Consider the following 27,928-nt stretch of genomic DNA (forward strand, 5'->3'; position numbering starts at 1 on the left):
TGTGTGACAGACCCCTCACTACACATGGAGGGCGGGAAGAGAGCGTGTGACAGACCCCTCACTACACATGGAGGGCAGGAAGAGAGCGTGTGACAGACATCTCACTACACATGGAGGGCAGGAAGAGAGCGTGTGACAGACCCCTCACTACACATGGAGGGTGGGTAGAGAGCGTGTGACAGACCCCTCACTACACATGGAGGGCAGGAAGAGAAAGTGTGACAGACCCCTCACTACACATGGAGGGCAGGAAGAGAAAGTAACAGACCCCTCACTACACATGGAGGGCGGGTAGAGAGCATGTGACAGACCCCGCACTACACATGGAGGGCAGGAAGAGAGCGTGTGACAGACATCTCACTACACATGGAGGGTGGGTAGAGAGCGTGTGACAGACCCCTCACTACACATGGAGGGCAGGAAGAGAAAGTGTGACAGACCCCTCACTACACATGGAGGGTGGGAAGAGAGCGTGTGACAGACATCTCACTACACATGGAGGGCGGGTAGAGAGCGTGTGACAGACCCCTCACTACACATGGAGGGCAGGAAGACAGCGTGTGACAGACATCTCACTACACATGGAGGGCGGGTAGAGAGCGTGTGACAGACCCCTCACTACACATGGAGGGCAGGAAGAGAAAGTGTGACAGACCCCTCACTACACATGGAGGGTGGGAAGAGAGCGTGTGACAGACATCTCACTACACATGGAGGGCGGGTAGAGAGCGTGTGACAGACCCCTCACTACACATGGAGGGCAGGAAGAGAAAGTGTGACAGACCCCTCACTACACATGGAGGGCAGGAAGAGAAAGTGTGACAGACATCTCACTACACATGGAGGGCAGGAAGAGAGCATGTGACAGACCCCTCACTACACATGGAGGGCAGGAAGAGAAAGTGTGACAGACATCTCACTACACATGGAGGGCAGGAAGAGAGCATGTGACAGACCCCTCACTACACATGGAGGGCAGGAAGAGAAAGTGTGACAGACATCTCACTACACATGGAGGGCGGGTAGAGAGCGTGTGACAGACCCCTCACTACACATGGAGGGCAGGAAGAGAAAGTGTGACAGACCCCTCACTACACATGGAGGGTGGGAAGAGAGCATGTGACAGACCTCTCACTACACATGGAGGGCAGGAAGAGAGCGTGTGACAGACCCCTCACTACACATGGAGGGTGGGTAGAGAGCGTGTGACAGACCCCTCACTACACATGGAGGGCAGGAAGAGAAAGTGTGACAGACCCCTCACTACACATGGAGGGCAGGAAGAGAAAGTAACAGACCCCTCACTACACATGGAGGGCAGGAAGAGAGCGTGTGACAGACATCTCACTACACATGGAGGGCGGGTAGAGAGCGTGTGACAGACCCCTCACTACACATGGAGGGCAGGAAGAGAGCGTGTGACAGACCCCTCACTACACATGGAGGGCAGGAAGAGAGCGTGTGACAGACCCCTCACTACACATGGAGGGTGGGAAGAGAGCGTGTGACAGACCCCTCACTACACATGGAGGGCAGGAAGAGAAAGTGTGACAGACCCCTCACTACACATGGAGGGTGGGAAGAGAGCGTGTGACATACCCCTCACTACACATGGAGGGCAGGAAGAGAGCGTGTGACAGACCCCTCACTACACATGGAGGGTGGGAAGAGAGCGTGTGACAGACCCCTCACTACACATGGAGGGCAGGAAGAGAAAGTGTGACAGACCCCTCACTACACATGGAGGGTGGGAAGAGAGCGTGTGACATACCCCTCACTACACATGGAGGGCAGGTAGATAGGAGATAGATCTATGTATACACAGCAGGGTAAAAACAGGCATACGGATAACATGGTCAATTTTCCCCCAAAAAAACAATTTTCCATCCGCTCACCTCCCCCTTCCATAATTATTTATTTATATAGCACCATTGATTCCATGGTGCTGTACAAGAGAAGGGTTACATAAAAATTACAGATATCACAGTAAACAAACTAATAATGACAGACAGATACAGAGGGGAGAGAGGACCCTGCCCTTTCGGGCTTACATGCTACAGGATGGTGGGGAAGGAGACAGTAGGTTGGTGGGTTGCAGCAGCTCCAGTGATGGTGAGGCGGTAGCTCCAGTAGTGGTGAGGGGGCAGCGGGGGATCATTGTAGGCTATCCTGAAGAGATGGCTTTTCAGATCCCATCTAAAGGATCCGAATGTGGTTGATAGTTGGACGTGTTGGGGCAAGACATTCCAGAGGATGGGGGATGTTCGGGAGAAGTCTTGGAGGTGGTTGGATGAGGAGCGAATAAGTGTGGAGGAGAGGAGGTCTTGGGAGGACCGGAGATTACATGAGAGAAGGTATCGAGAGATTAGTTCAGAGACATATGGAGGAGACGGGTTATAGATGGCCTTGTAGGTCAGTATTAGTAATTTGAACTGGATACGTGGAGGGGAATGTAAGCCAGTGTGAAGAGATTTGCAAAGGAGTAGCGAGGAGAGAGAGATGAATTATTCGGGCAGCAGAGTTAAGGATGGACTGGAAAGGTGCGAGGGTGTTAGCAGGAAGACCACAGACAAGGATGTTGCAGTAGTCGAGGCGGGAGATGATGAGGGCATGCACAAGCATTTTAGTAGATTGAGGGTTGAGGAAAGGCCGGATTCTGGAAATATTTTTGAGCTAGAGGCGACAGAAGGTAGAAAGAGCTTGGATGTGCGGTTTGAAGGACAGGGCAGAGTCAAGGGTTACTCCGAGGCAGCGGACCTCCGGTACGGGGGAAAGCGTGGTGTCATTAATTGTAATAAATAGATGAGGTAAGGAATATCTGTGAGATGGAGGAAAGATGATGAGTTCAGATTTGTCCACATTGAGCTTGAGGAAGCGAGAGGAGAAGGAGGATATGGCTGATAGACACTCTGGGATTCTGGACAGCAGAGAGGTGACCTCTGGGTCAGAGAGGTAAATCTGAGTGTCATCAGCATAAAGGTGGTAGTGGAATCCGTGGGACTTTATGAGTTGTCCCAGACCAAGTGTATAGATTGAGAAGAGTAGGGGTCCTAAAACAGAGCCTTGGGGGACTGCAACAGCGAGAGGGTGGGATGAGGAGGTGGTGTGGGAGAAGCTGAATGTGCGGTTGGAAAGGTATGAGGAGATCCAAGATAGGGCAAGGCCTTTGATGCCGAAGGAGGAGAGGATCTGTAGTAGGAGGCAGTGGTCAACTGTGTCGAAAAGCTTCCCCATGTTCTCATATACGTTGTATGTTCGGGTGTGACAGGTGTCAGGGTCTTGCTGTCAGTGGATGGCTGTGTGCAGCAGGGGACCTGTCACCTAGGAGGAATATGCAGGGACAGTTCCCATTCATTCACTGACAGCAAGCAAAGCTCTTGAGATCTGATTGGCCTGTCACATCTGCTCCCTCCAATGACCGGCTGCAGCGGTGTAACCTGATGCCTGGCTAGCTGGAATTCTCTGAATGCGGATGTGCCCCCTTCAGGTGCTGGCAGAGCCGCTGCCCCCGGGCTTTGTGTGCGGTGCTCGCTGTGCCAGTCTCCATATAACACCCCCCTCTGTTCTGCGCTCTTATCTTTTTCTGTCCGTTTTTTTTTTTTTTTTTTTTTTAAATCCTGACCTCCAGGAACACAATGGGTTAAGTCTCTCCGCGCTCCCCTCCTTGTTTACAGCAGCCCGGCTGTAGCCACGCCCAGTGTTCACACCTTTTTAATTTCTATTGGTTGGTAGAGATTGCGGCAATTCCTATTGGTTGGGCTGCAGCAGCGGCGGCGCCCAGTGATTGGCTGCTGGGCTCTGTGCATGTGTGGCACGGCTATTTTACCTTTTGCCTCTACAAACATGGCCGCTGCTGCTGTGCGGCTTCTGCTTGTGGCCGCATTAGGGGTGACAAGAGCGGTCTCGCTGGTAGGTGAGGCCGGGGACCAGGCCCAGGTGGTAGGTCTGCGACTGGAAGATGGAAGTGGAGTGTCTATGAGTGGAGGTGTCATTAGGGCTCGTCCTGGGTCACTTTTCCGTCTCCGGCTCTATGGCTCAGGGTTGCGGAATGATACCTGGCCTTGGTTGTCCATTGGGGCCCCCGAGGGCCCGGGCTGCGCCCCTGCAGCGGCCTCCCCCGTGCACTTGTTGGAGGAGTTTGTGGTGTGCGGGGAGCGCTCCGGCCTGGTCACTGTGCGGGTGCAGGACGGGGTCAGAGGGGGGAAGGGTCTCCTGTACAACCTGTGTGTCCGGCAGGGGGCAGCCTGGAGCCTGTACCCCGGGGGGGACACTGTGATCACTGTGGCAGAGGACGAGGAGAAGCCGCCCTGGGTGAGGGCCGAGCAGCAGTGTGCCCGCTTCTCGCCCGCCTCTAGGCTCCAGGGCACCCTCTTCTCCCAGAGCGGCTACCTGGACGTGTGGCTGCTTGCCTTACTCATAGTCGTCTGCCTCCTGCTCTCCGGCCTGCTCCGGGGGCTACAACTGAGCACCCTCATTCTGGAACCTCCAGAACTTGGCATCCTGAAGGACTGGGGCTCCCCCGCGGAAAGATCCGGTGCCACCCGCCTGGACTATCTCCGGACTCGATGGGGAGGCTACACGCTCATCTCCCTTCTCGCCTTGTGCTGTATAACTAATGCCGCTGTAGCCGTCCTGCTGTACTATGCCATAGACTCCATAGCTGGCGCCATCTTTTCAGCAGCTGGACTGCTCTTGATTGCTGGTGAGGCCTTGCCGGCTGCCATTACCGCCGTCTGGGGTCCTTGGTTGGCATCCAAGTGTCTGTGGCTCACCCACTTCTTTCTGCTTTTGCCCGTGCCGGTCTCCTTTCCTCTCTCCTGGGTCCTGGGGAAGGTCTTTGGGCAGGACCCGAGCTGCTGTGGCCTGAGACTGCGGATATTAGAACTGGCCCGATGTGGGGACCCCTACAGTGAGCTGGTGCGGGACGAGTTCAGCAAGGGGGCGCTGAGGAACAGGACGGTGGAAGACATATTAACCCCTGTGAAAGACTGCTTCATGCTACCCGGCGATGCCCTGTTAGACTTCAACACCATGTCCAGCATCATGGAGAGCGGCTACACCCGTATTCCCGTGTATGAGAATGAGCAATCCAACATTGTGGACATCCTCTACTTGAAGGATTTGGCTTTTGTGGACCCCGAAGACTGCACTCCACTGAGCACCATTACTCGTTTCTACAGTCACCCGGTCCACTTTGTGTTCAGTGATACCAAGCTGGATGCCGTGCTGGAGGAGTTCAAAAAGGGTGAGGGCTTCTGATTATGCCCAGGAAGGGTCTGTATGCAAATTTCCATGTCCGCTGTTAAAAAGTTGAATAAAGCAGGGGAAGCTCTGCTAGATTTAGTGAGGGTCCATTATGGGTCTTCTCAGCTTATTAATAACCCCTCCCAGCTGTCTGTGTAGGGATCCCGAAATAATCGACTTGGGGTCCCACCTATTTTTAATAACCAGCAAAGGCTAAACAGATCCATGGATATTGGCCCTTCCCTGAATAACACTAGTCCTCAGCTGGTTAGTAGGAATATGGGGGATCCCACCCCATTTTTTTAAAACTATTATTTAATAGGTTTTAAAAGGCTAAACCCCCTTTAGTGCCACATGAAAAGCAATAAATCTATTTATTGTAAGATTGCTAGATAAGATTACTTTTTATACTTTGAAAACTAGCTTTAAATGACAGAGAATGACAATATGTAAAAGCTAATGTTAAAAACGCATTACATACGCATGCAATTTGATAAAAAGCGCATTGTACTCGCATGACACTTGCCTCGTCCTACTTCTCAGTAACGACATTGGAGTGATTTTATTTACGCTGATGAGTGCGGGCCCTCCTAATTCAGTATCCTAGATAAATACAGAAATTAATTCAGACCCCTAAATTTAAAGGGAAAAGGTCAGGTGCCCCCCAGAACTACCAGTTGTCTGCATATGTAAATATCCTTCCTTTATTACATTACACACAAACAGATCTTTAGAAAGTATTAGTAAAGTCTGATTATGATGCGTAAATGGGGCCTTTGACTAGTTAATGGGGTATTAGTGTCAGACTAGTCGGCCCCTCACATATCGTAAATGGACTTTAGAAACACTTTCTAAAGATCTGTATGTGTGTAATGTAATGCAGGGTATTTACATATACCGACACAACTGCTCGGGCCACAGGGGGCCTGACGGTTCCATTTAACTCAGTCCCTTGACCATCATCATTGCCTTGTGTATCAGGTCACGGCAGAAGTTCCAACCCATGAGGCAGATGTACTGTCTTGGATGTAGGGTGTGGACAAATCAGACCCTCAGGCTGTGTGCCCACGATGCGATTTTTAAGCGTTTTTGGCGCGTAAACGTTTAAAAATCGTGTACAGAACGCCCCCCATGCATTCCTATGGCATTCCGCACATGCTGTGCTAATGCTGCGCTTTTTTCCGCGGCGGAAGCGCATCGCGGAAAAAATCACAGCATGATCATTCTTTTGTGCGGAATTGCAAAGAATTGCCGCGATTCCGCACCCATAGGAATGCATGAGAATCGCTTACTTCCCGCATGTGGCTATGCCCACCATGCGGGAAGTTAAGCGTCTCATGTGCGGTTGGTACCCACGGTGTGGAGGAGAGGAGACTGTCCTCCAGGCCCTGGGTACCATACCCCTGTAAAAAAGAAAAGAATAAAAAAATCGGGGTATATTTACCTTCCGACGTCCCGCGCTGCATTCCCGGCCTAAGCGTTCCCAGTAATGCCTTGCGGCAAGGCCCTGTGATGACGTAGTCTCGCGTGACTCTAACGGTCTCGCGAGATCGCTATAGTAACGTGAGGCCAACGTCATCACAGGTCTCGCAAGGCATTACTGGGAACGCTGAGGCCCGGGATGGCAGCGCGGGACGTCGGAAGGTAAATATACCCCGATTTTTTTATTTTTTTTTTTAATCATTTTTAACATTCTATCTTTTACTATTGATGCCGCATTGGCGGCCTCAATAGTAAAAAGCTGCTCACACTTGTCAAACACTATGTTTGACGAGTGTGACCAACCTGTCAATCACTTTCCGAGCGATGCTTCAAATCGCTTGGAAAGTGCTTGAGAAAATCGCGAACAGAATCGTGGTGAAATCGCGCGGAAAAAAACGCGCGATTTCTGGGAAGGAGTCCGGTTTTCATTGTGCATTTTAAAACGCTACGTGGGCACATAGCCTGAATCTAACTCAGAACCAACCACTAAATTTAGTGCACCATCAGGGCCTTGCATCCGGGGTCACAGCAGCATTTGGAAGGCAGACCCGCTGTCTTGGATGCAGGGTCTAGACAGCAGGCATCGCTGGTTTGGATTCAGACCACAGTCGGCCAGTAGTGAAGTTTAGATGTGGGGGATAATGTAAAATGAATTGGGGCAGAAGATGCTTAAAGACTGCATGAATAGTAGGGAGACGTCAGGAGACCCAGTACGTGAGTCTTGGAGTGGTCTTCATGCCCACTGTGAAGGGGCATTTATACTGCAAGATCAACAAGTTTTGTTAAGAACGCTTGTTTCATGATTATCTTGCTGTGTAAACAGGCTGAGATCACACGATGAATGAGCGAAACGCCCTTAAATCAAGTAAAATGACACAAAAACATAATCAAAATGGGGAAATGGTTGCACTCAGTTGCGTTAAGGCATATCAATTCACATTTCTTGTATTTCACATTGATATACCTTTATGCAATTGAGTGCAACCATTTCCCCATTTTGATATGTAGGCTGTTTTTTTGTATGCACCTGTTCAGACTAGTTCTAGATGTGCCGTCGGTTTTCTGTAATTTACAAAAAAATAATCCTTCTCGGTGGTGCATCATTCTATGTAAAGAGGACTTACACTGCGGGAAAAAAACTATGGCAGCCAATGTGCAGTGAGCGATCTAGTATACTCGTTCAGTCTGCCTGTGTAAACAGAATAAAAAAATCCACTGAATCATAACCAAGAAAACTGGTCTTATGCCATTGTGAAAGACCAGTAAGTAATAGAAATGGACACTTCCAATAACATAAATCCTACTAAAGACATGGAGTTCAAGTCCACAATAGATAAAATGGATACATTTTATTGAGTACAAAAGCATAAAAAATGACATGGTATATAGACAAAGTCGAAAAGCAGAAAAAAGCTCAGGTGTGAAGGACGTTCACGCAGCAGCCATGTAACCAGTTCCCCCTCCGAGGAAGCCCACGTGAAATGCACGTCGGGGCTGCGTTGGATCACAGAGGCATGCCTCCACACTGCAGGAAGCTGGTACCCTTGCTGGTAGTATGCTTTGTATGTGAGCTCAGGACTGAATTAATTACCTTTTAGTGGTATCTTTGGACAATTATACTGCATACTATGGGCACTGAATGCACCTTATTCCTGTACAATGTAGGACACCACTGACCTCTGCTTAGGCTTAGTGACCTGTAACCCTGTTTACATTGTTGATGTGTGAATGTCCTTCACACCTGAGCCCTTTTTTTTGCTTTATTACTTTGTCTATATACTATATTTGGCTTTTTTTATGCTTTTCTACTCCATAAAATGTATCTGTTTTATTTATTGTGGCCTTGAACTCCATGTCTTTTGTAGGAGTTATGCCTGTGTAACCAGGTATTCAAACAAGCACCGATCGGTAAAAGTTGGTCGTATCGTGCTGCCAGTTTGTCCATGGAAAAGGATCTTAAGTGACATGAAATCTTGTTCTTTTATGAAAATCTCCTATATAATCATGTCCTGTTTTGTGTTCATACCGTGTTTTCCCAGGCAAGTCCCACATGGCCATTGTACAGAAGGTGAACAACGAAGGAGAAGGAGACCCCTTCTATGAGGTGATGGGTCTGGTCACTTTGGAAGATGTTATTGAAGAAATAATAAAATCCGAGATCCTGGATGAGTCGGAAGACTGCAGTAAGGAGCTACGCTGTAGGGGGGCTGGTGAAAATGGTCACACACCGAGGGGGCAATGGCTATGACATTGCCATCTTTCAGTGGCTGCCATGGTCGAATATCCACTAACTGAGGCCCACGGTAAATGTGGACCTTCATGGCAGCAGCGGTGGTTATGTTCTCCAGTCAGTGTGTTGTCCGTGCTGGTCCGAACCCGATCTGCTGTGCACGGCCGGCCTAGCTTCCGCTGTTACAGCATGACCGCCTAGTAATCTGGTGACGCGGCTGCCCAGAAACGGCTCTTATAACTGGAAGTGACAAAAAAGATGTGGATGCTAAACCCTGGTACAGTGCCCACATCAGACTGTCGCGGGGGGGGGTCTAATAATCGCAAGAGGCGCTAAGGAAATTCACATTACCTTGGGCCGACTGTCACAGACTACCAGCCAGGGCTGTGGAGTCGGTAAGCCAAACCTCCAACTCCTCAATTTCCATGACACTGACTCCGCGGCCCTGCTACCAGCATTGACGTCCAACCTGCCAATCCTTTTGCATGTGTCTTTTTATAACTTGTTCCATCCAAGTGTAAGATATTCATGCTCCTCTGTAATCCTGTGATACAGGCGCTGCATAGCGTGGGTCGGGTAGAGATCGGTCACGCTCGTACATTACTGATGTGACTATGCTTCGTGCGTGTTACCAGTGCGTGCAGGACTTGCCTTTACATTGCATCCAAAACCTGAAAGGGGAGGGGGGAGACAATGAAAAGCTTCTAAATGGGGAGAGCCTTTCAAACAATTTTTTTTTTTTTTTTTTTTAGGCGATTCTTTTTCTTTTGTTTTGCAGCGAATCCACTCCAAACCACTTCTGAAAAAATTCCATGTAAACCCATCAGTAGAGGTAGAGAGCTGCAGGGCAGGGTGAGGGCAATGGTTGCCATTTAGTCGCCCAACACTCGGGGCATTTTCCGGGGATGCAAGTTAATCTCAGTAAAAAATTTTTGGGAGAAAACTTGTCCATGTTGGAATACCAGATAATCACGGGCAGAACATACCTACTCTGCGCAGATGTTGCTCTTGGTCACATTAAACCCAGGACCCCAGCGCTGGGAGGTTTGCCGTGCCCCACTTCATAAGAAAGCATGGTGTACTACACTTTCCTATACTGTGGCGTGTTGAGCCATACTGGCGCAATGAATACCTAAAGGACACCTTTTTAGTGCACGGGAATCATGGATGTTTAATGTGTACTATAGTAACCGTTTTGCCACACACGCTAAATGTATGCCAAAAAAAAAAAAAAACATAATGTAATTGGATCCTCTTGAATCTTCTGCCAGAAAACACATTAATTCTTTGTCTGCATAGAATATAATCTGCAGCCGGCAAGTTGTCCCCTTCCATGGTGTGAGATAACCATGCACGTCCTTCATGTTTATAGTAAAGATGGCACACCTTCCATGTGTAAGGCCAGCTCTGTAAAGGAGAAAGCGGCATGTCTGGTGTGATCGCCGATGACGATATACCAAGTGATGGGTCACACAAGCAAACCTTATCCACCTTCCTTTGTAGAACAGAACGTGAAGAAAAAACGTCCCCGCGTGCAGCCTATATCCATGCCTCGCGGTGGGGAAGACCTGTCCTTCTTCAAGACCGCAGACACAGAACAGAAAGTCAAGCTGTCGCCCCAACTCTTACTGGCGACGCAGCGCTTCTTATCGCAAGGTATTTTTTACTTAATTTTCTTCCCTAGGAATTTACGTCTTGACACTTGCATTGTGGTGCCTCACAATCCTGAATACAACATTTCTGACAAAGACACTTCAGTGCGAAGCAACGGCTTTGACGCGTCTTCTTGTTAGATCTTTAAAGCTTTAGCCTTTTTCTGCATTGCACCTCGTCGTCGAAAACATTGCTTAGATTAGATCGTTAGTGTTTGCAGTACAATGTAAGAAAAAGAATCCAAGGGTACACAATGGAGATGGGTAAATGTCATGTCGTCCAATTTGGTCCTCAGTGGCAGCCGACTCGGGGCAGTGTAAAGTTCTGTGCTAACTAATCTCATCCCGACCTCTGTCACTAGGCTCCTGTGATGTACGTCGTATCACATGGGTCTAGTACGCAGCAGAGGTTTACAGTACCAGCAAAGGGAATGAGATTTCTCATGCACTCGCTGATTATTTTGTCTTGCAGGATTGAACCCTTGAAACTTGCAGCATGTAAGTTCCTTCAGCATTTTACTCCCATTCTAATGAATGGGAGAAAAATGCACGCAAAAAAAACAGAGGGTACTTCAGATCTTTTGCTCAACTCTAATAAAACCCTTTTTGAGTATTATTCTGTACAGCACATCTTCACTTCTGGGCAGAGATGTTCTGGTTGGAAAGTCTCTGTCCACAATAGTAGCAGAATAGCATTCATTGCATTTTTGCTAGTGTGGTTGTAAAAGACACAGAGCAGAAAACAAGTAAATCTGAGCTGACTTATTCTCGTTGCTAGAAGTGGAGCTGTTCAGCACCTCCCGAGTGTCAGAAAAAGTCCTCTTGCACTTATTGAAGCTTCCAGGGGTCACCCAAGAGGTGAAGTTTGACGACAGTGACCGCCTTGCCTCTGAACACTACCTGTACCTGCGAAGCCAGCCTGTGGACTACTTTATTCTTATCCTGCAGGTGAGTGTGGAAGGAAACCGGATTTATGGAGGCTTACTTTGAACTCTAAATGTCTGACTTGGTATTTTTTGACTCTCAGGGCAGAGTACAGGTGGAAATTGGAAAAGAAGGTCTTAGGTTTGAGAATGGAGCATTTACATACTTTGGAGTGGCTGCTCTGAGCCCCTGCCTAGTAGGTAAGAACATCATAACCAACAGTACCAGACCACACAGATATGAATTTATACCTGTAGATACAGGATCTATTCTTACAATATTATGATTATTTAATTTTTTTTTTAGCTCACCAAACTCCTACCAATAGTCAAGACCAAAGCGAGTCTGCAGATTCTGGCTTCTACTGTCCAGACTATTCTGTCAGAGCCTTATCAGACCTTCAGATAATCAAGGTGAGGAACAAACCTTTTCTTAAAGGTGTGTGTGTGCAATCACTAACCCATGTTACCTGCCCCTATTAATAAGCTTTACCACCTGCAGTCTTCAGCTCTTCCCAGTGTCGCTCCGATCCTCGATCCACCATCTTTTGATTGCAACTTCTGACTGAGCAGAAGTCGGAGGTAACAGTCACAAGCTGTCAATGGAAGGACACGCTCACACGAGCGAATAAATCAGACAAGTGGAATCTGATAAATAAGATTGCACTTGGACTAGTGTTACTCTATGGGGGCAGTGCACATGTGCAATTATTTTCTCATGCTGATTTGGCATGAGAAAACAATTGCAGCATGCTGCGACTGGCTGTGAGAATCAGATCGCTCTCACCCATTTAAGTCTATGGGTGCATGTGAAACATCGCACTGCACTTGGATGTCACCTGACTGCAGTGCGATTAACGCGGACATGGGCAATGGAGAAGATGGAGATATTATTTTCTTCATCTCCTCTGCACCTATGCTGCCATCCTGTCATGTGAGAGGATCAGAGCACTGACAGCCAAGTGTCATTAGCATATCACATCCGATGCTCTCCTATCGGATGCCATATGGTAGTGTGACCCCGTCTAAGTTTGAGAGTTTCGTTCTGGCTCTCATAGACTTACATTCAGTGGTGACTTCATGATCGCTCAGCAAACACTGGATCCAGCAGGTCACAAACTACAGAAGATGACTGGAGCGGCACCAATAAAAGATGGCGATTGGCAAGTATATAACTAGGAGAAGGGAACTTGCATTAGTGATACCACTCCGGCAGAGAAATAAGAAAACTCATCATTAATATGACCAGGCGGGCTGGGGTGTAGGGGGTTCAACAGAATGCTGGTGGTCTAGGAGACGTGTAGAAATTAGTGATAAGTAAAGGTGCTCGGATAACATGTTATTGGAGAATACTTGTGTGCTAACAGAGTGTCTTTGGCGTGCACGGATAATATGTTCCAGTCCCAGCGGCTGGATGTCTTATGGCTGTGCAACACATGCAGGGATGCCTATCAGCCCAGCAGTCCTGCATGTGTTGTGGCCAACAGCCGCGAGGCATCTAGCTGCGAGGACTCGGACATATTTTCCGCGCAAGATACTTGGATAACACCTGAGCACATCCTGATCTCTCCTTATCCGAGCACGTTCACTCATCAGTATCAGAAATCTTTTCTCGACTCCAAGTTGTTGCAGGACATGGAGTGAATTATATGGATTATTGAAGCATCTTTCTATCATCCCTGTAGGCTTTCTTCATGTACTCCTATTTCAGCATTTGACTCTATATAAAATAAAATGGATATAGATTTGACAGTGGATATGATAGCATTTTCTTTATTTTGTTGCATTTGTAACATGCATTTTTTTCTGATGCTTTCAACTAAAAAATGCCAGAACAATACCATATTCTGAGCATGCCAGGTTAAAGGGAGCAAAAGGTTGTAAACCCTAAAATGCAATAAAACGCTGTACATAGGCTTTCTATTTATTTTCTTTTTTTTTTTTTTTTTAAATCAGATGATTTTTATTTAAAAGTTGTCAGCATGAAACTTTGACAATACATTTAACTTTAGCATATAATATAAACCATGTTCAACCTGACAGGCGATATAACTGTACTTACATCCTAAATCCCCTACCCTCCCCCCATCCACCCTAACCCCATCCCTTTAAATCATTGCACTTATCACACACCATGTCACATTTTGAATCTTTTTTCAAGACAGCCACTTAAGATCCCTGTTTAAAGTACAAACACAGAGGGTCAAGGGCACGTAGGTAGATGCATGCTTTCTCTCATCAGAGCCTCCGAAGCCAGGCCTGGGCGCTCCATCCAGCCACCCCACACATTCTCAACCGCATGTGTTGACCTCTTTTTGCATATATGTTCTGTTCCATCAAAATAATAAAGTTAACCTTATCAGTTCCTGTCTAACTGGCGGTTTGTCATCTAACCAGTGGGCCGCAATGAGCTTTCTGGCTATGTTCAGCTTCCCCCACTCATCCACTGCAATATCCTCCATGCATCCCAATACACACGTCAGCAGGTTCCTTATAAGATCCACTCCCATTACCTCCTCAGTCAAATTAAGTGTTTGTACCCAAAAGTTCTGTAGGGCAGGGCAGGACCACATCATATGTAGATCATCTGCCCCATCCTCAGAGCAACGCGGGCAGCAAGAATCTCCCCTCATGCCTGCCCTCTTCATCCAGACCGGGGTCCTGTATACCCTATGTATTAGGTAGAGTTGTGAGACTCTCCTGGCTTCGCTCATAGAGACCTTTGGGATGAATTGTAATACGCTCTCCCACTGAGAGTCCGAGATTGGTCCCACATCCTCCTCCCATTTTTCTCTGGACTTAGCTGGGTGCCTTACTAGGAATGAATCCAAAAAACCCCTATATATGAGGGAGATGAAACCCCTAGTGCCCCTCATTGACCCTATAAGATTCACCATCACATCTGATTGCACCACTATTCTTGATGTTTTAAGCTGTCGATCGACTGCATGCTGCAGATATTGAAAGAAGAGAGAGTGACTAAGAGGGAACTCCCTCCTGATCGCGTCAAAAGTCTTAAGCGTGCCGTCAACCAACAGCTGTGATACAAACCATATCCTGACCCTTCTCCATTGAGCAAATCCCCTCAGACGTATTAACTCCCCCAGTCTCGGATCAAACGAAACCGACGAAAAGCGCGTGAACTCCGTAATGCCCCTCCATTGTCTAACTCTTTGCCAAATCTTGTCCACCATAGCGATCGTCGGGAGCCTTTTAGGGTTCACCCGGAACCTACCAGCCTCTAGACTAGCCAGCAGCGGACCTCTGCCCACTATAAACGCAAGGACCTTCCCGGCCGATGTAGATTGAGTTGGCTCCCCCCACCCTACCATATGCTGACATTGGGATGACACATAATAAACCCACGGGTTTGGGATTGCCAGGCCCTTGACCTCTGCAGATGTTCAAGTTTAATGCATGCCCTACTACCCTTCCAGATTAAGTCCCGGAAAAGAGAATCTATCCGGTAGAATTTACTTTGCGCCAACCAGACAGGCGTATTATGAAGTGTATATATAGGAGCTGGGGCATGAGGATCATTTTTAATAAATTTGCTCTACCTGCCACAGACTTTAAATTATCATCTTGCCATAAAACATCACAGGAAATAAAGTCCATACTTACGAATAACTGGTGACAGTAGTAAAGTACTGCAAGATGGAGGCAGGCCTTTATGGCTAGTAGGCTGTGAGCCGCGTGGTGCACTACATGTATCTGTGTGACTTGCGCCTTATCCGTGTGAATTTATAATATTAAGCCCCCTCCTCTCATGGATGATAGGTGGTGGGTTTTCTTCATGGGGGGCTGCTGCATCCTGCAGTAGTGACCATGGATTGGTAAGGGTGGCCTTTTCTTTGCCACTTTCTGGATTTGTTGTCCTTATCATTGACATAATCTTGACACAGCATTTTTGACAAATCCATGTGGTAGGTGGTAACTGTCCTGATTGCTAGGTCCCATCAATCATGAGAAAGGGGGGCCCATATACCTTGTGTGACTGGAGCGGGGTTTCCCGTGTTCAGTCCTGCTCCACTTGGTGCTGTGGATCTGGTGGAGATGGCCCTGTGTGTATGTGTAACCGCCTCACTATATGCAAAGAACATGGGACCCATTCTCGTGGTTGGTGGGAGGCCCAGAGATGGGAGCTAGTAATCCACCCTGTCCTGTGGATTCGGCAAAAAATGCTATGATCCAATGATGACCCTTCGTCCATAGTGATCTGTAAGATGGAAGCAGCACTGATGCTTTCAGTAGCTTCGTTCGTCCTTAGCCTCCCGTGAGATAACAAAGGTATGGCGCCAATATGAGATAACAAATGTATGGCGCCAATGTTCTGCTGAACGTCTAACACATGGCTCGCCATTACTCAGGTCTCCCGGCTGCAGTACCTGAACGCTCTCCGTACCTCACACTCGCACTTCAGTGCTCAGTCTCCTGACAGCATAGAACTGAGGATATTTCCGAACAGCCAGACTCAGCTGCTGAATGACAAGAACGCCGGTACAGGTATGGCAAAACCAGAATTTGTTATATTATGACTGGAAGTGCCATAATATAGTGTGAAACCTCTTGGAGTTGGCCATGCAATTTTGCTTTAAAAATTGTCTTTTTTGGCATTTGTCTTCCAGGAAGAAGGCCTACTTGTATATTATATAAATATGTCACAAGAAATGTGGTTTGGATAAGGGGGGGGGGGCTTTTGGAGCGGTTTTGCTAAATTTTTAGGCTGTATAGTGAGCTGATGTCAAACGCCCACTCTTCCTTGCAAAGTTTTCATTCTTTTACTTTTTAAAGGGAATCTATCAACAGATTTTTGTTATCTAATCCGAAAGCAACATGATGTTGGGATAGAGGCCCTGTTTCCAGCAATGTGTCACTTACTGGGCTGCTTACTGCTGTAGATGTAGTAGAATGCTGAGGTATATATAACCCCGCCCACACCACTGATTGGCAGCTTCCTGTGTACACTGTCAGCAAGCTGTCAATTGGAGGAGGGGTTATACAGATTAGCTGGACTGCTGCGCATGTGAGACCTAGTCCTGCAGTGATAATCTCCTGCTAATAAAACATTGATTGTATTGAAACTACAGCTAGCTGCTGTTTAAGTAACACATCTCTCTGTAATCAGGGTCTCTGATTATGCTGCTCTCAGAATAAATAGCAACAACATGCTCACGGATTCTGTTAAACGCCTTCTCAAATACCAGATGGTGCACATTGGTGCTAGTGTATGCTCCCCCCTACACAACATAATCCCCGAGTACCAATGTGTTGATGTGGCAGCTGAGTACCCACTAAATGCCTTTGTCACTCTCATCTTGGTAATCCTATGAAGGCCAGGCTTATGGTTTTTAATGTACCGTATACAGCAGTTTTATTTTTTTTTACTTGTGTTGCACCAATAATAAATTCACTATCAGTACATCTTTAAAGTATTACAGTACCAAGTCAATACTTGACGAAATCCAAAACACAAGTGCAGAAATTATATCTATAATAATAAATGCCCTAAGCAGCTTCCGGTTGTAACAACTTCCGTTGTAACCGGTGACGTCACCGCACACCTCTTTCCATGTTAACCCTCAACACACACACTCCTCTCACCATCTCCACTCACTCTTTCACTCCACATACGACCCTTTCTCTCACTCCGTCTCTAATACTCACGCTGTCATCGCCGCTGCTCCACGATCCCCGACATCATCTTCCGCCGGCGCCATCCTGGATCCAGACGTCCTCCACGCCGGTGACATGTTCTTGCGGCGACGCCATTTTGGATCGGCGAAATCCCGCGATATTGAAGATGGTGTCGCCGCAAGAACATGTTGCCGGCGTGGAGGACGCCGGGATCCAAAATGGCGTCGGCGAAATCTCGCGAGATTTCGCCGACGCCATTTTGGATCCCGACGTCGTCCACGCCGGCGACATGTTCTTCCGGCGACGCCATCTTGAGTATCGCGGGATTTCACGATACTCAAGATGGCGTCGCCAAAAGAACATGTCGCCGGCGTGGACAACGTCTGGATCCAGGATGGCGCCGGCGGAAGATGTCGGGGATCGTGGAGCAGCGGCGATGACAGCGTGAGTATGAGAGACGGAGTGAGAGAAGGGGTCGTATGTGGAGTGAAAGGTGAGAGGAGATGGTGAAAGGTGAGAGGAGTGTGTGTGTTGAGGGTTAACATGGCAAGAGGTGTGATGCTATCGCATCCTCCCAATGCGATATATATATATATATATATATATATATATATATATATATATATATATATATATATATATACATACATACACACAGTCATATGTAAAAGTTTGGGCACCCCTATTAATGTTAACCTTTTTTCTTTATAACAATTTTGGTTTTTGCAACAGCTATTTCAGTTTCATATATCTAATAACTGATGGACTCAGTTATATTTCTGGATTCAAATGAGGTTTATTGTACTAACAGAAAATGTGCAATCTGCATTTAAACAAAATTTGACCGGTGCAAAAGTATGGGCACCCTTATCATTTTCTTGATTTGAACACTCCTAACTACTTTTTACTGACTTCCTGAAGCACTAAATTGGTTTTGTAACCTCATTGAGCTTTGAACTTCATAGCCAGGTGTATCAAATCATGAGAAAAGGTATTTAAGGTGGCCACTTGCAAGTAGTTCTCCTATTTGATTCTCCTATGAAGAGTGGCATCATGGGCTCCTCAAAACAACTCTCAAATGATCTGAAAACAAAGATTATTCAACATAGCTTTTCAGGGGAAGGATACAAAAAGTTGTCTCAGAGATTTAACCTGTCAGTTTCCACTGTGAGGAACATAGTAAGGAAATGGAAGAACACAGGTACAGTTCTTGTTAAGCCCAGAAGTGGCAGGCCAAGAAAAATATCAGAAAGGCAGAGAAGAAGAATGGTGAGAACAGTCAAGGACAATCCACAGACCACCTCCAAAGACCTGCAGCATCATCTTGCTGCAGATGGTGTCACTGTGCATCGGTCAACAATACAGCGCACTTTGCACAAGGAGAAGCTGTATGGGAGAGTGATGCGAAAGAAGCCGTTTCTGCAAGCACGCCACAAACAGAGTCGCCTGAGGTATGCAAAAGCACATTTGGACAAGCCAGTTACATTTTGGAAGAAGGTCCTGTGGACTGATGAAACAAAGAGGCGTTATGCATGCGCTGTATTGTTGACCGATGCACAGTGACACCATCTGCAGCAAGATGATGCTGCAGGTCTTTGGAGGTGGTCTGTGGATTGTCCTTGACTGTTCTCACCATTCTTCTCTGCCTTTCTGATATTTTTCTTGGCCTGCCACTTCTGGGCTTAACAAGAACTGTACCTGTGTTCTTCCATTTCCTTACTATGTTCCTCACAGTGGAAACTGACAGGTTAAATCTCTGAGACAACTTTTTGTATCCTTCCCCTGAAAAGCTATGTTGAATAATCTTTGTTTTCAGATCATTTGAGAGTTGTTTTGAGGAGCCCATGATGCCACTCTTCATAGGAGAATCACATAGGAGAACTACTTGCAAGTGGCCACTTTAAATACCTTTTCTCATGATTTGATACACCTGGCTATGAAGTTCAAAGCTCAATGAGGTTACAAAACCAATTTAGTGCTTCAGGAAGTCAGTAAAAAGTAGTTAGGAGTGTTCAAATCAAGAAAATGATAAGGGTGCCCATACTTTTGCACCGGTCAAATTTTGTTTAAATGCAGATTGCACATTTTCTGTTAGTACAATAAACCTCATTTGAATCCAGAAATATAACTGAGTCCATCAGTTATTAGATATATGAAACTGAAATAGCTGTTGCAAAAACCAAAATTGTTATAAAGAAAAAAGGTTAACATTAATAGGGGTGCCCAAACTTTTACATATGACTGTATGTATGTATATACATATGTATATACGTATGTATGTATATACGTATGTATATACGTATGTATGTATATACGTATGTATGTATATACGTATGTATGTATGATAAAAATAATAATAATAATGTGGGTGTGTGTATGTCCAGGAATGGCATCCGCACCGTCGCAGCTACAGTCAAAAAATTTGGCACAGTCACACGTCTGGACCCCGAGAGCGTCATAGGCTATGTTGTGAGGTGACATTTTAACCCCACGCGTTCCAATTCACCACACAATTTTGCCCCTATCTACATAATGGGGACAAAGTGAAAAGAAAAGTGTTGGAGGCAAATTGACAGCTGCCAGATGTGAACAAGGGGGACTGAAAGAATGAGAGCGATAGCGCCAAACAGTATATACCGTACAGTTGCTAAGGTGGGGCCCTGACATGGGATACTCACCCCACACGGGGATATGAACACACACACAAAATGCGCCACACATATACCACCCTCAGCACACATTTCACCACACATACACCAACCTCGCCACATAAAAGTCCAAACACACAAGTTGCCACTCAAAACTCGCCACGCTGTCCCAGAGCTGTTTAAAAGATGAAAAATGAGCTGTGATTGGTTGCTATCAGCAACAGTTTTCTTTGTAGACAGTAAAGCTGGAAATAACGCAATTTATTACCGTGCCAACACAGACCACCCTCTGACACAGACTGCAGGGGGAGCCCAGTATCACACAGGATAGTATTAGATACACGGCTCAGCAGTCAGTATCACACAGGATAGGATTACATACACAGCTCAGCAGTCAGTATCACACAGGAGAGGATTAGATACACAGCTCAACACACAGTATCACACAGGAAAGGATTAGATACACGGCTCAGCAGTCAGCATCACACAGGATAGGATTAGATACACGGCTCAGCACACAGTATCACACAGGATAGGATTAGATACAGGGCTCAGCAGTCGGTATCACACAGGATAGGATTAGATACAGGGCTCAGCAGTCGGTATCACACAGGATAGGATTAGATACAGGGCTCAGCAGTCGGTATCACACAGGATAGGATTAGATACAGGGCTCAGCAGTCGGTATCACAGGATAGGATTAGATACAGGGCTCTGCAGTCGGTATCACACAGGATAGGATTAGATACAGGGCTCTGCAGTCGGTATCACACAGGATAGGATTAGATACACGGCTCAGCACAGTATCACACAGGATATCATTAGATACGCGGCTCAGCAGTCAGTAACACACAATTGGATTAGATACGCAGCTCAGCAGTCAGCATCACACAGGATAGGATTAGGTACACGGCTGAGCAGTCAGTAACACGATAGGATTAGATACACGTATATACATATGTACGTATATACATATGTACGTATATACATATGTACGTATATACGTATGTACGTATATACGTATGTACGTATATACGTATGTACGTATGTACGTATGTACGTATGTACGTATATACGTATATACGTATGTACGTATGTACGTATGTACGTATGTACGATAAAAATAATAATAATGTGGGTGTGTGTATGTCCAGGAATGGCATCCGCACCGTCGCAGCTACAGTCAAAAAATTTGGCACAGTCACACGTCTGGACCCCGAGAGCGTCATAGGCTATGTTGTGAGGTGACATTTTAACCCCACGCGTTCCAATTCACCACACAATTTTGCCCCTATCTACATAATGGGGAAAAAGTGAAAAGAAAAGTGTTGGAGGCAAATTGACAGCTGCCAGATGTGAACAAGGGGGACTGAAAGAATGAGAGCGATGGCGCCAAACAGTATATACCGTACAGTTGCTAAGGTGGGGCCCTGACATGGGATACTCACCCCACACGGGGATATGAACACACACACAAAATGCGCCACACATATACCACCCTCAGCACACATTTCACCACACATACACCAACCTCGCCACATAAAAGTCCAAACACACAAGTTGCCACTCAAAACTCGCCACGCTGTCCCAGAGCTGTTTAAAAGATGAAAAATGAGCTGTGATTGGTTGCTATCAGCAACAGTTTTCTTTGTAGACAGTAAAGCTGGAAATAACGCAATTTATTACCGTGCCAACACAGACCACCCTCTGACACAGACTGCAGGGGGAGCCCAGTATCACACAGGATAGTATTAGATACACGGCTCAGCAGTCAGTATCACACAGGATAGGATTACATACACAGCTCAGCAGTCAGTATCACACAGGAGAGGATTAGATACACAGCTCAACACAGTATCACACAGGAAAGGATTAGATACACGGCTCAGCAGTCAGCATCACACAGGATAGGATTAGATACACGGCTCAGCACACAGTATCACACAGGATAGGATTAGATACAGGGCTCAGCAGTCGGTATCACACAGGATAGGATTAGATACAGGGCTCAGCAGTCGGTATCACACAGGATAGGATTAGATACAGGGCTCAGCAGTCGGTATCACAGGATAGGATTAGATACAGGGCTCAGCAGTCGGTATCACACAGGATAGGATTAGATACAGGGCTCAGCAGTCGGTATCACACAGGATAGGATTAGGTACAGGGCTCAGCAGTCGGTATCACACAGGATAGGATTAGATACAGGGCTCTGCAGTCGGTATCACACAGGATAGGATTAGATACAGGGCTCTGCAGTCGGTATCACACAGGATAGGATTAGATACAGGGCTCTGCAGTCGGTATCACACAGGATAGGATTAGATACACGGCTCAGCACAGTAACACACAGGATATCATTAGATACGCGGCTCAGCAGTCAGTAACACACAATTGGATTAGATACGCAGCTCAGCAGTCAGCATCACACAGGATAGGATTAGGTACACGGCTGAGCAGTCAGTAACACGATAGGATTAGATACACGGCTCAGCAGAAAGTGTCACACAGGAGAGGACACTTGGGTAATTGTTTAGTTAATTTGTGTTGCAGATCTGTAGTGTTGAATATATGATGTGAAATGGTTTTATGTGCAATATAATCATTAGAATTTGTTATAACTAACCACAGTTGGTTACTCTGCCCGGGCAACGCGGGCCTCTTCAGCTAGCATATATAATTTTTTTTTTTTTTTAATATAAAATAGATACATACCTACCTACATAATTTAATTTCACCGCAGTGTAAATGATTTTCCAGGTTTCAATACATTTTATGATGTGAAGTCCATGGTGTCAAAACTACAACTCATCCTGAAAAAAAACAAGCCCTCGAACTTCTGCGTTAGCAGTAAAAAATAAAAAGTTCTGGCTTTTAGAGATCAGAGCCAGTTTTTATCCTCCGTCATGAAGGGGTTACAGTAATGTTGCTCACTGCCCCAGAGTGTGTGATTATGAGAAATGTAGCACCAGAGGGATTAGCCTCCCTGGTTTTAGAGAAGACAGGAAAGTGCTTTGCCACCGGGGTCGCATGAGGTTTAATTATTCTGAACTATTAGTGCCAAATTATGCACTTAAAATCCACAATACAAGTGACTGGGGGATTACACATCCTGATTACCAGACTGAGGGGGGATACATTCAGCAGAGTTTCGAGCACGTGCTACTGTGTGTTACATCTTAGTTTTGGATTTAAAGGGAACCTGTCATCAGAGCGGATATTGGAGCATCCTGGAGATGGTTTCGGGCTCAAATGCAGAAAATTACCTGCAGTTTAAGTCACCAGGCGGTCATCTAATAACGGCAATTTTGGTGACAGGTTCCCATTAAGTTTTTGCTTTGATAAGTGACAAATTTGCAGAAATTTTTGCATAGACTCTGGTTTAGCCGCAGATGTGTCTGAAAATATTCCACAAGGTCTTCTCCAAATTCCCATACTGCTTCAGTGTGTAGTTTGTGGGTCCTCTGCCTGAAACCTGACGCTGTACCATGTATCGTGCCCCTGGTCTCATCATTGTTCTTATCTTTGTAACCCTATCTATTTCCAGCACTCGTTTTCAACACTCCAGTTATGGGCACAATTGAGAGTGTCAGCTAATAGCTGGTAACGCAGAGGTAACTATATATAATGTGTGTTGTGCTCTCGCTGATCAGTACACCCATCGTCTTCCTCTGCTTGCTGCATGATCTCGCCTGCACATTAAGTGAAGTAAAGGGAATCTATCATGGCATCTCTTTTTTTTTTATTTTTTCTTCATGATTTTACCCAGTGTTTCATCCAGTCTTTTAGATATTTGTTCCGAAGATGCAGATAATTATATACTTAATCTACAGCACGCTGGCCGGTGCATCGAAGGCTCTGTTCTATAATTCCTCTGATCTGACTCCGTCATTAAAGGGAACCTGTCACCAGGTTTCCCCAATATACACTACGGCCACCACCTTTTAATGCCTTTTTATAGTATTCTAGCAAGATGTATACAAATCCCACGAGCCCTCTACATAGTACAAAAAAGGAAAAATTCTATTCTTCCCATCTTGCCAGTCCAATGGGTGTCTTGCTCCAGCTTCTCCTCTCTTGTTGCAAGCGCCACCCTGCTTCATGTGGATGACCGTCCTCAATCTTGCCCCTGCCAAAGCACTGTAATGCGCATGCCCTGGGAGAGGTCAGCGAGCACTGAAGACCTAGAAGTAAAGCCGACGCACGCGCATTACAGTGCTTTGTTCTGCCCTCAGCAGGTCAGTGTGTTGTACACCTGCGCAGGAGCACGATTGGTGGCACTGGATGATGTAGGACGCGCCATCCACGTGAAACGGGGAAGGAGGACAGTGATTGCAAGGAGAGCGGAGATGCTGAGCCAAGACCAGCGAGATGCACATCTTATAAGAGATTTTTTTGGGCGATGTAGAGGGCACGTGGCACTTGTATGCATCTTGCTAGAATATTGTAAAAAGAGGCATTAACGGTGGTGGCTGTAGTTTAAAGGGAACCCTGTGGTTATTGGGTTTCAGAAAAAATCTGTCCTCAGATGCAGGGTTTTTTGGTAAAATAAATAGTAATAATCCTGCCTTACATACGCTTCCCCAGGTTGAGCTCGAGCCTCCACCACTGCCCTTCTGTCTGTAGCGCTGACATGTCATCAGCACTGCTGCTGCCAACCGCTGAACTCAGTGGCTCTACAGATTGCCTGCAGCATTGTCAAGGAAAAGTCAGAACTACAGATAAATGTACCCCTGCCTTGGTTTCCAGACTGTATGCTGGCACCAGGGCAGTGAGGAAAGCACAGCTTGTTTATCTGAAGCTGGAAAACTACATTAAAAGAAGAAATTTAAACGAGTATTATATGCTTGATTGGAAAATGAAGCAATAAGCCGGACCAACAGAATACACAGAAATGAGGGATTAAATCCACACAGCCTGTATGTTATCCTGCGTAGATGGGAAAACCCTGTGCGATAGATTCCCTTTATACATTGCTGTTTGCTGTGCTCTATCCCACGCCTATAAGCATGAGGACAATGATTTCTTCTGTGTCACATAGTTTGTCTGCCAGAATCCATGAAATTGCATGATAACCCAATGGGGAACAGAACACAAGCCCCCCTCATTCAGATCACTGTTACAGGGGAAGTGTTGTTGCTTTTTTGCTCACTACCATTATAAAGCCATGAACGTGACCTGGGATGGCAGACATGCGGCTTCAGTGTTCCTTCTTCTCACCAGTATACTGTAGGGTTTCCATTAGCTACATCAGGAGGCCTTTGACTCCAGGTTTGGAAAGTGTTAACTACACAGCTGGATCCCTGCAAGGAGATCTCGTGGATTACAAAAAAAATCTCTACATTGGTATCACATTAAATAGACTGGTCTTTTGAAGTGCCAGAGCCTTACCGCCATTTGGGTTGGGAACTGCATATAAAATTTTTCATTCCAAGGGTCTTCTAGAGCAGTTTTCTTTAATATCAGAGGTAGGGTTACAAAGACTGACAACACCTCTGTACACAGCTGTTAACACAGGATCTAGGAATCACAAAAGGTGATGTCACAGATGACCCTGGAGCCCCTGAATTCAGAAGAATTTTTGCACACGCTCATTAGATACTTCAATGCAAACTATAGCGTCAACCTTCCGTTCATTGCAGTAAATGTACAAGGATTTTTCAGTTTTAAAAGACCAAGTGGATGAATGCCAAAAGTTCTCACTTATAATTGCCAAAAAAACCCTACAAATTAAATTTTTAAGGGGTTGTAGGGCCTTTTGGTACTATGTGGCTGTGAGAATTCTCCAGTGTCAGAAGGGGGCGGTCATGTGATCGCCAGTATGTGATCTGCATCCTCCCGACCATATTCTGACGAAACCAGTTTTTCTCAATATGCTTGCATTGAACGAGGCCGCACACATCTAGTTGGACGGTGACATGTTTTCAGATCACATGCTTGGGGTTACATGACTGTGTGGTCCCACTGCATTACTTTTGTGCTAAAGTTGTAGAGGGCTGTAGACTCTGAGGGACTGTAGACTTGTACTTCTAGGCCGGACAACCCGTTTATCCTAAAAACCAAATTTATATAATGAGTTGGGTTTTGATGATTCCCTCTAAAGCAACTGAGCATGAAAAGTAATGAAAGGAAAAATCTCTTCTAGAATTTGGTTTCTCTTAGAGAACCCCTCGCTCACAGCTCTCAGGTGACACTTCTGTTCTCTGGGTCGCGCTGAGTCTTCTGCGCATCGCTGCCGCTTTTTGCCACATTCATCCTCTTTACGGCACATTGATTTGCACAATAGGAAAACAAAATGTTCTGTTCTGCCCGATGTCCTCAGCAGCATTTACCACGGATAAAGACCCCTTTGTCAGGTAGGTTACAATACTCCCTGCAGCAGAAGGAGCGGTGTGATTGGTAACAATGGCTGCTGCGTGACCGACTGTCTGGCTGCAGATCACGATCATGCCTCTTGCAACCAGGGCTGTGGGGTCGGTAAGCCAAACCTCCGATTCCACCAAAATGGACTCTGACTCCACAGCCCTGCTTGAAACATGAGAAAATCATATTGTGGAGCATAAATCACTGTGGCATGTAATGTCTGTGTGGCCAATGTTCGCTTTATCTGTTGAGCACTTGAATGGGACGGGGTTTTTTTTTTTTTTTGGATCTATTGAGGTTTTGGTGTAACTGCATCAAGAATCTACATTTCAGTATTGGCAAATCTCTTCTGTGCGACATGAATGTGTTACTATAAGCAGCCGGACATGGAGCCACATGGTAACTCTCTTTTTGACCTTCCAGAAACAAAGAAGGACGTAAAAACAGATGCTGGGGTGCAGCGGCAGGCGGAGGAGAAGTCCCCCTGACCACCCTTCCCTCACCCGAGAAGCCTGGGATCAACCATGTCCAGAAACTCCTCACTGGAGTGGACAGTATCTTACCGATGCCATTTCAATGTGCCATTTTCTACAATGAACTTTGTGAATTAAGGAGGTGGATTTCCCTGGCAGGTCACAGGGACGCCACATCTCTGCAGACATTTCGTGTAGCGCCTCCGTCCTCAGAGCAGTGTGTACATAGTGTTACAGCAGCGCTGCTGCCATGTCTCCTGGAGAGGGAGCGCCTGAAGCTCGTGAAGGGTGTAGTAACTACTTTATAGGATCTATACATAGATATGCTATATGTTTATTTTGTATTCAGGGGCCGTGGTTGGAAATTGGAAGCATTTATGACTATGAAAACAATTTATCCTCCTGACCTGTGGTGTGAGATAACTACATTCACATGTAACCGTCTTCTGCGACCCTATCTGTATATCATGCGGGTTGTGATGCAGATTGTCCCTGGATTTTATCCTATTCATTGCAATCTGGATCAGACTTAAATAACTTTCATCACCTAACCACAAAAATATAAGTATACAGGTGCTTCTCACAAAATTAAATTAACTTTTTGATGATATTCTATTTCAGTTCTGCAATACAAAAAGTGAAACTCCTGTAGAGTCATTACACACAGAATGATCTATTTCACGTGTTTATTTCTGTTAATGTTGATGGCTTACAGCCAATGAAAACCCAAAAGTCATTATCTCAGTAAATTAGAATACTTTATAACATTATAGCTTGAAAAATGATTTTAAAATCCAAAATGTTGGCCTACTGAAATGTACAGTGGGGAAAAAAAATATTTAGTCAGTAATAGTGCAAGTTCCACCACTTAAAAAGATGAGAGGCGTCTGTAATTTACATCATAGGTAGACCTCAACTATGGGAGACAAACTGAGAAAAAAAAATCCAGAAAATCAGTCTTTTTTTTTTTTTTTCATTTTATTTGCATATTATGGTGGAAAATAAGTATTTGGTCAGAAACAAAATTTCATCTCAATACTTTGTGATATATCCTTTGTTGGCAATGACAGAGGTCAATCGTTTTCTGTAAGTCTTCACAAGGTTGCCACACACTGTTGTTGGTATGTTGGCCCATTCCTTCATGCAGATCTCCTCTAGAGCAGTGATGTTTTTGGCTTTTCACTTGGCAACATGGACTTTCAACTCCCTCCAAAGGTTTTCTATAGGGTTGAGATCTGGAGACTGGCTAGGCCACACCAGGACCTTGAAATGCTTC

At 46.0% G+C, this 27,928-nt stretch overlaps 1 protein-coding gene across 2 annotated transcripts; it reads left to right on the forward strand.

The window, feature by feature from the left end:
• Nucleotides 1-3,781: 3,781 nt before the first annotated feature.
• Nucleotides 3,782-27,422, forward strand: CNNM3 (cyclin and CBS domain divalent metal cation transport mediator 3). Of its 2 annotated transcripts, none has more exons than XM_073559546.1 (8): nucleotides 3,782-5,245; nucleotides 8,766-8,909; nucleotides 10,460-10,612; nucleotides 11,387-11,556; nucleotides 11,636-11,732; nucleotides 11,839-11,945; nucleotides 15,902-16,037; nucleotides 26,603-27,422. In XM_073559546.1, the coding sequence occupies exons 1-8, from the start codon at nucleotides 3,805-3,807 to the stop codon at nucleotides 26,665-26,667; spliced, it is 2,313 nt and encodes a 770-aa protein (XP_073415647.1). In that variant the 5' UTR covers nucleotides 3,782-3,804; the 3' UTR covers nucleotides 26,668-27,422. The 2 variants fall into 2 exon arrangements, with proteins under 2 accessions (XP_073415647.1, XP_073415648.1); XM_073559547.1 differs by lacking the exon at nucleotides 26,603-27,422 and adding an exon at nucleotides 23,364-23,430 and having other exon boundaries at nucleotides 3,785-5,245.
• The last annotated feature ends 506 nt before the right edge of the window (nucleotides 27,423-27,928 follow it).

The sequence above is a fragment of the Dendrobates tinctorius genome, unplaced genomic scaffold, assembly GCF_039654945.1.
Source record: "Dendrobates tinctorius isolate UK_male_01 unplaced genomic scaffold, ASM3965494v1 ptg000272l, whole genome shotgun sequence".
NCBI classification, from domain to species: Eukaryota; Metazoa; Chordata; class Amphibia; order Anura; family Dendrobatidae; genus Dendrobates; species Dendrobates tinctorius.